The sequence below is a fragment of the Crotalus tigris genome, unplaced genomic scaffold, assembly GCF_016545835.1.
Source record: "Crotalus tigris isolate CLP2741 ecotype Arizona unplaced genomic scaffold, ASM1654583v1 scf7180000023816.343384, whole genome shotgun sequence".
Classification (NCBI taxonomy): Eukaryota; Metazoa; Chordata; class Lepidosauria; order Squamata; family Viperidae; genus Crotalus; species Crotalus tigris.
This window is the reverse complement of record NW_024100205.1, coordinates 138,285-151,113: the sequence shown is the minus strand read 5'-3', so window position 1 is coordinate 151,113 and position 12,829 is coordinate 138,285. Positions and strand designations below refer to the sequence as shown.

At 42.1% G+C, this 12,829-nt stretch overlaps 1 protein-coding gene and 1 long non-coding RNA gene across 5 annotated transcripts in view; one reads left to right on the top strand and one right to left on the bottom strand.

Moving 5' to 3' along the window:
* Window positions 1–12,829, bottom strand: part of IFRD1 (interferon related developmental regulator 1) — an 80,342-nt gene that overhangs the window by 27,644 nt on the left and 39,869 nt on the right. For 2 of the 3 annotated variants that reach the window (XM_039321711.1, XM_039321708.1), the window contains 5 exons: window positions 5,364–5,488; window positions 5,105–5,262; window positions 1,174–1,224; window positions 923–1,101; window positions 349–457 (listed from right to left, as the gene is read on the bottom strand). In XM_039321711.1, coding sequence (XP_039177645.1) covers window positions 349–457; window positions 923–1,101; window positions 1,174–1,224; window positions 5,105–5,262; window positions 5,364–5,488 — 622 coding nt within the window. The remainder of the gene's footprint in view (window positions 1–348; window positions 458–922; window positions 1,102–1,173; window positions 1,225–5,104; window positions 5,263–5,363; window positions 5,489–12,829) is intronic. The other variant, XM_039321709.1, reaches the window with a different exon arrangement.
* The window catches only part of LOC120298227, a 183,409-nt gene that overhangs the window by 157,044 nt on the left and 13,536 nt on the right, over window positions 1–12,829 (top strand). The window lies entirely within an intron of this gene.

The following is a 12,829-nucleotide window of genomic DNA, read 5'->3' as shown; positions in this document are numbered from 1 at the left end:
TTATAGTAGGATTCTAATAATTTATGTATCACTGATTACTACCAAACGAGCTATTCATATGCTGAATTTGAGCTGGATAATCTACATGGGTAGGATTAATATGCTTTTTATTTAGAGTGACCATATATGCAGATGGAGAAACCTGTAACTCTCCAAACATTGTAGAAGATTTCTCAAAATTCCTCCATACCAATATTGCAATATTATAATTCAATACATCCTGAGAAGTTGTAGATTTACTACACCTTTCAGTTTTCCCATCTGAACAAAGCAGTAATATTATAAAAGCACCATTCTAAATATTTACTATCTCTCCCAACTTTCTGCCTTCTATTTCTTTGGATATACCTCATCAGATTCTCTTGCAAGTTCAAATAAAACAGCCAATGTTTCCCCAGCAACAATTCTCATATTTACATCATCACAGGACAGCAGACTAGGAAATGTATGCAAATACCTAGGAAAATCAAAAGTACTTACAATAAATATATTGAACATGATAAAGCAGATCTAAGATATAGTGTTATGGTCCACAGAATTAAATTCCAAGGACTTTCAGATATTCTGATTTGCTTCCAGGAGTACAGAGAAAGTCTTTCAAACTAGAATTTCTGTTTTCTTTTTTTCTTGCATACCAGAATCCCTCCATTGATAGGGATCAAAAGAGGACATTCCATTCATACATCACAATCTGTGTAATACTAAAACTTCTGATTTCCCCAAAAAATACCCCACTGGCATAACAATTGCAACCAAAGCTGGAAAAATATTAAAATAAGGAAAACGGAGAAAAATGGCACCCTTCTTCCTTTTTCACATTAACCAATAGGGCTTTAGATAAGGCTGCTCCCTTAACCTATAATTAGAATGATTCAGCACAGGTCTCACTTCAAAGATGATTGCCAGGGAACACAATACTTACATTTCAAACTTTTTCTTCAGTTCATTCATTGGGCAGATAGTTAACAGAAGGGTCCATGCCACAAGAGCCCTTACATAAAGACCTGTGTTCTGAATGCTGGAAATACCATTTTGATTTCTCTCTTTCTGATAGGATTTTGTGAAGATACTTTCCAAGCATTCCATAGTCAAATATAATTCCTAAAAAAACAAACAATTATGCAAACATTTAACTGAACACTAAATAATAATACTTAACAAAAAATTTCTTACCGTGATATCGTCAGTATTAATAAAGCAACAGACTCCTAAGCAGGTAGCAGACTGGAAAAGAAAATTAAAACTCATGTTGATTTTTCTGGTACTTTCATAACAGTGATCAATATCCATAAGTCTATCATAGCTGATCTAGTTTTATTTGGCTTAAAATTGGATTATGTAATAAAAAAACCTGAAACAATTTTTTCAGTTCTAGAACAGCAACATTATCTATACACTTCCTATCAAGCACTGCTAAACTAGTGTTTTAAGAAGAAACTAGCAACATGAAATGCAACAGACTAAGAATGCTACCATGTTTCCCTGAAAATAAGCTATCCCGAAAATAAGCCTTAGCTTGATTTTTATGTGTGCACCTAATACCTCCAAAATAAGCCCTATTAAGACCCCGCCCACTCCATCCCAATGTCTAGTTGCACAAGTTAGGGTGAGGTTCACAAGTAAAAATTAAGCTGGGGGGGGGTGTAGCTGCACCATGCATTCTGCACCCGCTTACCTCAGGACCGCTGCAGCCAGGCCTCCCACACCCCAACACTTGCCTCACCTCAAGATGGCAGCACCAGCATCCCCATCCAGCAGGTACCTGCTTAGCCGCCGCCACCCCACTTCTGCAGCCACTTGCCAATGTCGCCCCCAGCCCCCGTTTCACCGGCAGAGGCCTTCCGGAAAGGCCTCTGCAGTCTAGAACAGAGCTCTGAGTTGATCCATGCATCGCCCCCCCAGCCTGTTTCACCGGCAGAGGCCTTTTCCTGAAGGCCTCTGCTGGCGAAACAGGAGGCTGGGGACAAAGTGTACGAGCAGTGGCAAGCAGCCAAAGAAGTGGGCTGGTGGCAGCCAGGTGAGCTCCTGCTGAATGAGGCTGTTGGATCCGCTGCCGTGAGGCAATGAAGGAAAAAAAAAGACATTCCCTGAAAATAAGACGTAATGCCTCTTTTGGAGGCAATATATGTATGTATGTATGTATGTATGTATAAGACCGGGTCTTATTTTCAGGGAAACATAGTATTAGGCCAAGTCTAACCAAGGGAATAACTTCAATCAGAATAGAGCTAGAAGGGACCTTGGAGGTCTTCTAGTCCAGCTCCCTACTCAAGCAGGAAGCCCTATATCATTTCAGACAAGTGGTTTTCCAGTCTCTTCTTAAAAACCTCAAGTGATAAAGAGCCCACAATGTCTGAAGGCAAGCTGTTTCACTGGTTAATTGTCCTCAGTGTTAGGAAGTTTCTTCCAGGCTGCTTTTCTCCTTGATTAGTTTCCATCCACTGTGTCTTGTCTTGCCTTTTGGTTCTTTGGAAAATAAACTGACCCCCTCCACCTTGAGGCAGCCTCTCAAATACTGGAATACTGCTATCATGTCCCCCCTAGTCCTTCTTTTCTCTAGACTGGCCATTCCCAAATCCTGCAACTGTTCTTCATATGTTTTAGTCTCCAGGCCTTTAATCATCGTAGTTGCTCTTCCTTGCACTTTCTCCAAAATCTCTACATCTTTTTTGTAATGTAGTGATCCAAACTGGATGCAGTATTCCAGATGTGGCCTTAGTAAGGTTTTATAAAGCAGTACTAATATTTTATGTGACTTTGATTCTATGCCTCTGTTTATATAACCAATGATTGTATTAGCTTTTTTGGCTGCTGCCACACACTGCTGGCTCACGTTCAAGTGATTGTCCACTAGGACTTCAAGGTACCTCTCAGTTACTGTTTTTGAGCCAGGTTTCACTTAAATCTGTACTTGTACCTTTGGTTTTTCCTGCCCAGATGTAAAACCTAGCTTTTCTCCACATTAAATATCACTTTGTTGGATATGGCCCATTGTTCAAGTCTGTCAAGATCTTTTGGGATTCTGAGCTTGTTCTTCTGGGGTGTTGACTTTTCCTGCCACCTTAGTGTCATCTGCAAATTTAATGAGTTCCCCTTCTATTCCCTCATCTAAGTCATCTATGAAGATATTGAGGAGTGCTGGGCCTAGGACGGAACCTTATGGTACCCCACTGCTTACTTTCCTCCATGAAGATGTAGTACCATTAAGGACTACTTGTTGAATACGGTTTGTCAGCCAGTTACAAATCCATCTGGTGGTGATGCTGTCTATCCTATGTTTTTCTAGCTTATCAAGAAGTAAGTTGTGATCTACTTTGTTGAATGCCTTACTAAAATCTAAATATACTATGTCCACAGCATTTCGCTGGACTACTAATTTAGTAGTTTGTCTAAGAATGAAATAAGATTGGTTTGGCGTGATCTGTTTTTAACAAACCCATGCTGGCTAACAACTTTATTTGTTTCTAGATGTTCACAGATCTATTTTTTTATTATTTTTTCCACTATCTTCCCAGGTATTGATATTAGGCTGATTGATCTGTAGTTTCCTGGGTCTGGTTCCCCGCCCTCTTTTTTTTGAAAATGGGAGCATCAGCTCTTTTCCAATCCTCTGGTAGTTCCCCAACGCTCCAAATTTTTTTAAAGATATGATACAATGGTTCTGAGATAACATCTGCCAGTTCCTTCAGAACTCTGGGGTGTAATCCATCAGGTTCCAGTGATGTATATTCATCAAGGTCAGACAGGTATTCTCTTACCATTTTCTTGCTTATTGTAATTTTTATTTCTAATCTGTTTTTTACAGTTATGTTTTTAGTAGGTTGGACTATAGTTTATTTTTGTGTGAAGACTGATGCAAAGAATGAGTCAAGCAATTCTGCTTTCTCTCTATTGCCTGTTACTTCCTTGCACCTTCTCTCTTTAGTGGACCAGCTGTTTCCTTGACTTAATTCTTGTTATTAATATGTTGAAAGAAACATTAAAAATTATCTTTGACTTTTGTTGGAAGTCTTTCCATTCTGAGCCTTTGCTTTCCTGACTTCATCTTTGCAGGTTCTGGCTATCTGCTGATATTCTGCCTTAGTTATGTGTCCCACTTTCCATTTTTTGTACTTATCCATTTTGTCTTTCAGTTTATCAGAGAAATCTTTGTGTAACCATGCTGGTTTCTTCTTGAATTTTTCTTTTTCAGTGGTATTGTGCTGGACTGGGCTTTTATGATCGCATTTTTCAGTTTCCCACATTTCCTGAGTTGTTTTCCCCTTTATGATTTTCATCCATGCAGTCTTTCTGTGGCTCTCTCTGAGTTTCTTAAAATAGCTCTTTTAAAGTTTAAGATACTGGTTGGATTATATTCTATTGCTTATGTTTGTATTATATTGAATTCCAGTATGATGTGGTCACTCTTGCCCAAGGGTCCAGCAATTTCAACTCCTTCTATCACTTCTTCTCTATTAATAAGAATTAGGTCCAGTGTAGCTTTTCCTCTAGTTCTCCCTCTAACTTTTGGATGACAAATTGTCAGCTAAGTTTGTTAGGAATCTGTTCAATCTCCCACTTGCTGCAGAGTTTGTTTCTCAGTTGATATCAGGGTTGTTAAAAGTCTCCCATAACTACTGTGATGTTTCCTACATACATTTGTTAATTGATTAGCAAAGAGTTTATCTATTTCTTCTACTTAGTTGGGTGGCCTGTGGTATACCCTAGGGGTCCCCAGCCTCTGGTCTGTGGACAGTACCGGGCTATGGCATGCCAGCAACCAGTCCGTGAAAACAAGCAAAGCCACATCTACAGGATGCAGGCAGCAGACAAAACCACGCCTCCCTGGTCCGTGGAAAAACCTCTCTCCACAGAACTGGTCCCTGGTGCCCAAAAGGTTGGGGACCTCTGATATAAGCCTATAGCAATGTCATTCTTTTTTCCTTTTATTTTGACCCATATGGATTCTAGGTTTTCATCCTTGGTTTTGTATATTTCTGTAAAGATGTAGTGATCGTTTATATATAATGCAACTCCACTTCCTCTTTTGTTGAGTCTGTTTCTTTTGAGTAGTTTATATCCTTCCACCAGTATATTCTAGTCATAAGTTTATCTATATACTTACAGCTTGCCTAGCTTGCGTACTTGCTGATACATCACAGAGTATTTTTTTCAGGACAGGTGCAAGGGTTTTAAAGACTTCCTCACTTTCAATTCCTGACCCCAACTGTATGCAGAGCAGACAAGCCAGTCCGGTAGCTGCACGCTGTTCATCACCCTTGCCTACAATGAAAACCAATAAGAAATCATGATAAAATACATCTGAAAAAAATGGACTTCATTAACAGAATATTACTTTTCAGAAAGATAAAGAATAGCATTACCTTTCTTGATACAACGTTCAATACTGTCTGTGAGTGTTATTCTCCTTTCCAGGATGAACTCATAAAGCATTTTTGATGTCAAAGCACTTTTCAGACCATCAAGAGCAGACCATCTTGTCTTTGTACTTTTGAGATAAAATGCAGGAATTCATGGTAAAATGTCAGTTATAAAAATTACATAATCCTTTTTTAGATTTCCTGCACATTTGTAAGGAACACATTACCATAAATGACATATTATCTATCTATATACTACTAAAACTCTTGTGTCTGTAACTTTTATCTAGGAGAAACACTGCATTTTTGACCCAAAGTATTGAAAGGGGCTAATTTATAGAACACATGATTTCCATGATACTGAAATTTGGCAAATAAAATGATCACAAAACATTTTATGACATAATATAAAATATCAGAAAACATTTCCTATGATCAACCTGGGATACTTTCAGTACAAATGTATCTCTGAATATCTCTCTGAATTTTTAAAGAAATTTTCTAGAACATTAGAAGCTCTATGCCAGGTCCACCATGGTGTCCTGCCATTCTGTTGAAGGGGAGGGAGGATGCCTTGCTGGCATTTTTACATACTTTTGCTGTAACTGCTTAGGAATTAGGGAGGGGGATTGTCTTCGGAGACAAAGCAGACTCCTTCCCAGGCAGTTCCAACTTTGTTCCAAAGCCGTCATATCCTAAGAGTGACCTGTTATCTGCCCAGCACCTCAGCATTCTCAAAATAATCTTGCGGTATCACTTTGGCTGCTGATGGACTGGTCAGGGGGTTGGATTTGAGGAAACGAAAGAATTGTTTTGTGCTTTGCACAGGACCTTCAGATTCTTCCTGACTTGTCTGCAACCACTTTCTCTCAGTAAAAGTTCTTTTGATTCAACTCAATGAAGTCAAGAATTTTGCTTTCCTGAGGAACCAGCTAGGGCATGTCTTTACATTAGGCAGAATCTGCAAGTTCAGTCAAACCAAAGAGGCACACAGCCGTACCATGGGGACCATGCACACGATGTCAGCCTTAGGCAGTAATTAGGTGGAAGCTGAGTGCTGGGGGGAAGCGTCGTCCTGATCTCCCCCCAGGCTGGGCGTCTCTGAAAGGAAGGAGGAGGTTGGGAACCTAAGAGACTAATCAGTCCCCTTGGAGTTGGAAAGAAGGACGATTAGGAAGGAAGAACCATGGGGTGCCCCTCACCCAGGGCAGCCGTGGGAGCTGACAGAAGTGGTAGCCAGAGCTAGAAGAGCTTGAGGACGGGGAGGAGGAAAGTGGAGAATCTGATCATCCGACCAAGCTTTCCAAACCTTGAAGGCAAATGAACCCCATGCCATGGCTGCTGCCAGCGAGATCTGACAGACCCAAAAGGAAGATGATGGGGGAAAGTGCTTGTTGTTAGACACCATGGTGGGAGCTTCATTGACCCCATCCACTGTTACCGCAGCTGCAGACGTGGCACTGAGGGGGGCCACCAGGGCTAATGCTCCAGTGGGGTCTGGCCAGGCAAAAGCAAAGCATTGGAACACCCCACCCCTTGGCATGAAGTTTGATGGAGATCCCCAGCAGCTGGGATTTTTCCTAGCTCATATACTAACTTACATGCAAGAATAAGGGCCAGAGATTCCCACTGAAGGTGCCAAGGTGAGGAATGTCACCCTGGCACTGGAAGGAGCTATGGCCCATTGGATGGTGATGCTTCACAACGCGAATGAACTGAGAAACTTCAATCGCTTCATGACAGCGCTTCATCAGCAGTTTGAAGACTTCTTAGCTAACTGCAAAGCGAGGGACTGCATTAAGACCATGCATCAGGACCACAGAGCAGTGGCGGAGTTCACGAAGAAATTCCATGACCTGGCATGCTGACTCAATGACTGGCTGGAGGACATCCTCATCAGCTGTTTCAAGGATTGAACAACAATTTGTATAATGCCTGCATCTCGAGGGGAGTCCCCGCAATCCTCCACAATTGGTACATCCTGGCTGAGGAAGTGGAAATCAAACAGGCAAATAACAAGTATCGCCTGCCTAGACATGGAAAAAATCACCCCAGAGAAGAGAGATGACAAAACTGCAAAACCTGCAGCCATGCTCCACTACCTGCTTCAAATGAGGTCAGGAATGGCACCGAGCAGCAGAGTGCAAGACCGGCCACCCTACCAAGAAAACCACTTCTGGTCCTGCGGGGAAGGCCACCAAGGCACCACCACTGGCTAGGGAAACAGTGCTGAAGGTCATTGAGTTCATCCTGTCACCAAAACAAAATGAGGGAACTCTGACCTCACCGATTGATGGCCAGGAGCTAACTGACACCAATTCCGATGATGATACCCTGGTAAGTGGCCCAATCACACTAGTAATAATCCCCATAGAGCTACATTTCCAGCCTGAAAGTTAATTAACCAGGCTGTACCAGGTGCCTGGTGCCAAGTACTGGTCGAAAGGCTGGGCATTCAGTTGAGAAGGCTGAAAGTCCTGATCGCTTTTAGCCAACTAGATGGTTCCATAGGAATGGGCATCCTGGAAACTTTTGTCACAGCCAATAGAAATGCGAATGGGGGCTTCCAGTTTTGTGCAGTAGCATAAGCTGAGGGATCATGGGGCTCCGCACCCTACGGCTGATTCTTTTGTTTGGGGACCCTAAATGGGCCTAAAGTTGCCCCAGAGAGGTGACAAAGAAGGAGGGAAGCCCCACCGACCATGGAGAGACAGTGGTCAATCTGGTCGGTCCAAGAAAAGCCCTCCAGAAACCAGCAGGAGAAAGTCTAGCTTAACTCCAGAGCTACAAGCAGCCGAAATCCAAAAGTACTATTTTAAGCTGACTGTAAACAATGTGATTGGAACTAGGTAAGAACATTGATTTTCTCTCTTCCACTTGATAATTGATTTCCTGGGAAAAAACAAAACCCCAAGAAGCAAAAAGCCTCCGAAAGTGAGAAAGAAGGGGTTGCCCCACTCTCCTACAGACGGAAGCGGCGAATTAAACTTTTTATGGGTGACAGAAATCTATTGAAATGAAATGAATAAAAGACCTAAATCTGGACAAGTTTGAAATTGGTGGAATTTGTTAAGATTTTCTTTTTAAATCATGAAAAAGAATAAAGCAATTGTTTATTTTGAAAACTGAAAAACAATCTGGTGCTGACATTTAGTGGTGGATGAAAATATATACAATAGTAGTTGCTCCAATATAGGAACTGGCAAAGCCCAGGAAAAGATAACTTGGTTTGGTGATCTTCAATGTTTTAATAACAGAGAACAGCTGTGACAAAAAAACAAAAACATTTTGAGCTATCTACAAAGTGAGAATTGTAAACTTTAGAAAAAAAATTGACCTTTCTGGATTATAAATACCTATTCAATTGTGACTCTAAAGCTGTTTGCAGAGAAAGGAAAACCCTGATTTTTGGCTATCATGGAAAATCAGAGAACTGCAGAAAGAATATACCAAGAAAAAACAAACACTTTCCAGGAAAAGATAACTAACACTCTAAGATCACAAAATAAGTCTGAGGACAAGAAAAAAGATTTGACAAAATGGATTACAGAGCTGTCAGGAGAACTACAAGAACTTGAGAGACAAAAATGATAAGAGAAATTAAGAGAGAAAGAAAAGATTTTCAATGAATACGAAAGGGCAAAACCTTCCCATAAAAACATCTTACTTGATTTGCCTTTTGTACCTGCAACAACATCTACAAGACTATGGGAAGACTTTTGATTCAGCGGAGCATATTGATCAGGAAAGATGTTTGGCAAAAAAAGAAAAAAGAAAAGGCTAAAGTGAGAATTAATAAATTAAATGATGGGACTTATCAGAGGGAATATTTAAAAATTAAACATCTGTTTGAATATGGTTAAAGAAATAGAAAGATTTTGGATATAAATGAATTTTAGTTTAAGAGGGATGAGCCGCTCAAGTAACACAGTATTTTTCTTTCTTTTTTCTTTTTTGTTTTGCTTTTTGACATGAGAAATATAAAAATGTTGGGATGGTTTATATAAAGGAAATGTTTTAGATACTTAAGTGTAATTGATCTTGAGAAAATTTCAATGGATAAAAATGTTTTGATATATCTAAAAGATTAGATCATTGGATTTATTAAATGGAACATTTGAAGATTAAACATATGTTTGAATTTGGTTAAAAATAAGAGAAAAATTCTGGATATAAATATACATTAGCCTAAGAGGGACATGTATTTTAAGTAGTATACTATCTTCTTATTTCTTTTTTTTCTCTTTTTTGTTGTTATTGTTTTTTAAGACATGAGAAATGTAAAAGTGTTGGGATGGCCTGTATGAGGGAAAATACTTAAGTGTAATTAACTCTGAGAAAATCTGAACCGGTAAGAATGTTTTGAACATTGGAGGGAAAACAAATTTAAATAAGAATTTTGTAAACAGGATCTATGACGAGGGATGATCAATTAAAAAAGAAGCTTTATATTGATGTGATTATTTGCAGAAATATTAGAAAAATGTCTATATTTGTTATTTATCAAAATAATAAGAACTGTATTAATTCAAGGTTGGCAAAAGAGAATATTATTGGAAGAAAAGAAAATCAAGCAAAGCTATTATGTGGACTATAGAATTATAGAAACTAATTGTTATTGTTTTTTAAATATAAACCCAGACAACATGCTGTTTACCAAATATTAGATTGATTATGTTAAAAAAATCACATTTCAATAAAAAAGAAATGTGAATGGGGGCCCACTTAGAGACTCTAAGCTTTATAGTAGCACCCGAGATGGAATGGCCCCCATTGCTAGGGCTAGCTTGGCTAAAGAAGTAGAACCTTTATGTGAACTGGAGAAGGGGACTGTTAAAAATCTGAACGAACTGCCCTCCCCAGAGTGAGAGAAAATCCGGAAGGCGACATCCCCACGGCGGAAATTAGGGGCAGCAGCGCAAGGGGACAACCTTGCTGTTATCCCCAATGAGTATTAGGATCTAAGACAGTGTTTCTCAACCTTGACAATTTTAAGGCATGTGGACTTCAACTCCCAGAATTCCACAGCCAGCATTGCTGGAATTCTGGGAGTTGAAGTCCACATGCCTTAAAATTGTCAAGGTTGAGAAAAGAGCGTTGTCTTACCTGAACGCTTTTTCTCAGCAGGATGGTGTAGACTCCACTGATTGGGTAATTTAATCCCACCTGCTCAGACTAAGACAAAAAAACTCTGCCACGCCTCCTTCTGGGTGTGACTTCCCAGTTTTTGTCGAGGCGAAGCTACCAGACGCAAGGCTCCAAACAAAAAAGGAAGACACAGGCCTAGACTAACACTAACAGGGTGGGTGTGGAGTCTACACCATCCTGCTGAGAAAAAGCGTTCAGGTAAGACAACGCTCTTTTCTCCATCAGGATGGATGTAGACTCCACTGATTGGGACATACCAAAGCTGCTCATGTCCCTATAGGGAGGGAGTCTAGGCTTGTGACCCCTGAGAACCCACTATTTGCTGTAGGACTCTCCTACCGAAAGCAGCCTCAGCTGCTGCAAATTGATCTATCCTATAATGTTTTATGAATGAGGAAGGAGAGGACCATGTCGCAGCCCTGCAAATCTCCTCGAGTGATGCCTGGGTAGACCAAGCCGCTGAGACAGCAGCACTACGTGTAGAGTGAGCAGTAATATGTGAAGGTACCGGAAGGGACTGGGAAATATAAGCCCTGGAAATACACATCCTTATCCACCGACCAATGGTGGAAGAAGAGACCTTCCGACCCATAGTTGAGGGTTGAAAGGACACGAATAATGCCTCGGACTTCCTGAAGGTCGAGGTTCGTTTAATGTAATGGCACAGAGCCCTGCGCACATCCAACATATGCCACCGTCTCTCCAGATGATGGGAAGGGTTAGGACAGAAGTTAGGAAGGACTAGTTCCTGCGAGCGGTGAAACCCTGTATTGATCTTTGGAACAAATGCAGGATCCAACCTGAGGACCACTCTATCCTCATGGAACATGCACAAGTCCTCCCTGACCGACAGGGCCGCCAATTCTGAAATCCTCCTGGCCGACGTGATGGCCACTAGGAAGGCTACCTTCAATGTAAGGAAGTGAAGGGAGCAAACTTTCAGAGGTTCAAATGGAGAGGACGTTAAAGCCTGTAACACCTTAGAGAGGTCCCAGGATGGATAACGATGAACCGTGGGAGGCCCTACATTGGCCGCACCCTTGAGAAAGGCACTGACTGCTGGGTGTTGGGACAGGGAAACCTGGTTGTCACAGGTGAGAACTGTCGACAAGGCTGCTATCTGCCTACGTATGGTGCTGGTTGACAGACCTCTAGTTAACCCCTCAAGTAAGTAATCTAATATGTCTGGGATGGAGACAGCAAGCGGTGAAAGCCGCTTTTTGGTACACCAAGAGCAAAAACTTCTCCAAGTGGCGTCATAGATTCTGTTGGTCGAGGGACGCCTCGAGGCCTGGATGACGGAAATAACCCCAGAGGAGAAAGACTGTTTGGTCAGACTCTCCCGCTCAAGTGCCAAGCGGCTAATTGGAGCCACTGTGGATCCGGGTGTTGGAGGTTCCCCTGGCTGAGAGCTACTTGGTCCGGGGGAATCTTCCATGGAGGTGAAATTGACAGGTCCACCAGGTCGGCAAACCACGGGCGTCTTGGCCAAAATGGAGCCACTAAGATTAGCTCTGCCTGTTCCTGGATGAGCTTGCGAATGGTCGCTTGTATTAGTGGAAGAGGAGGGAATGCATAAAGTACGCCCTCCGGCCATCTGCTCCGGAGGGCGTCCGTTCCCTCCGCCCCCCTCGCCGGAAACCTGGTAAAAAATCTGGGGAGCTGTGCATTGATCGGAGAGGCAAAGAGATCTAGGATGGGCTGTCTGAACCTGCGTGATATTTCCTGGAATAGGATTGAGTCTAGCTTCCACTCTGAGTGATCCACTGTGACCCTGCTCAGGGAGTCTGCCTGTTGATTCGCCTCCCTCGATATGTGCTCTGCCCTGATGGACCTCAGGTTGGACTCTGCCCTCAGCCCTATGGCCTGGGCTTCCGGCATGAGTGTCCAAGAGTGGGTGCCCCCTTGTTTTTTTACGTGAGCTTTGGCCGCAATGTTGTCTGTCAGGATTAATACGTGTTTCCCTGATACCAGGGGGGAGAATCTTTGGAGAGCCAGGTGGATGGCCCTGAGCTCCAGCCAATTTATATTGTGAGCCAGGTCTGAACTGGACCACTGACCCTGGGCTAAGTGGTTCAGAATATGACCGCCCCAACCGAACAGACTGGCGTCTGTGGTGAGGGTGATCCTGGTGGGTTCCTTGAACAGAGTGCCCTTGGACAAGGCGGACGAGGTCCACCATAGGAGGGAGGACAGAGTGTGATGGGGAACCCTGACCTTCCTGTTGGAGGCGCTGATGTTGCGTTTCTGAAAAGGAAGAAGGAACCACTGGAGGTTCCTGGAGTGCAGTCTGGCCCAAGGAACGATGCCCAGGCAAGAGA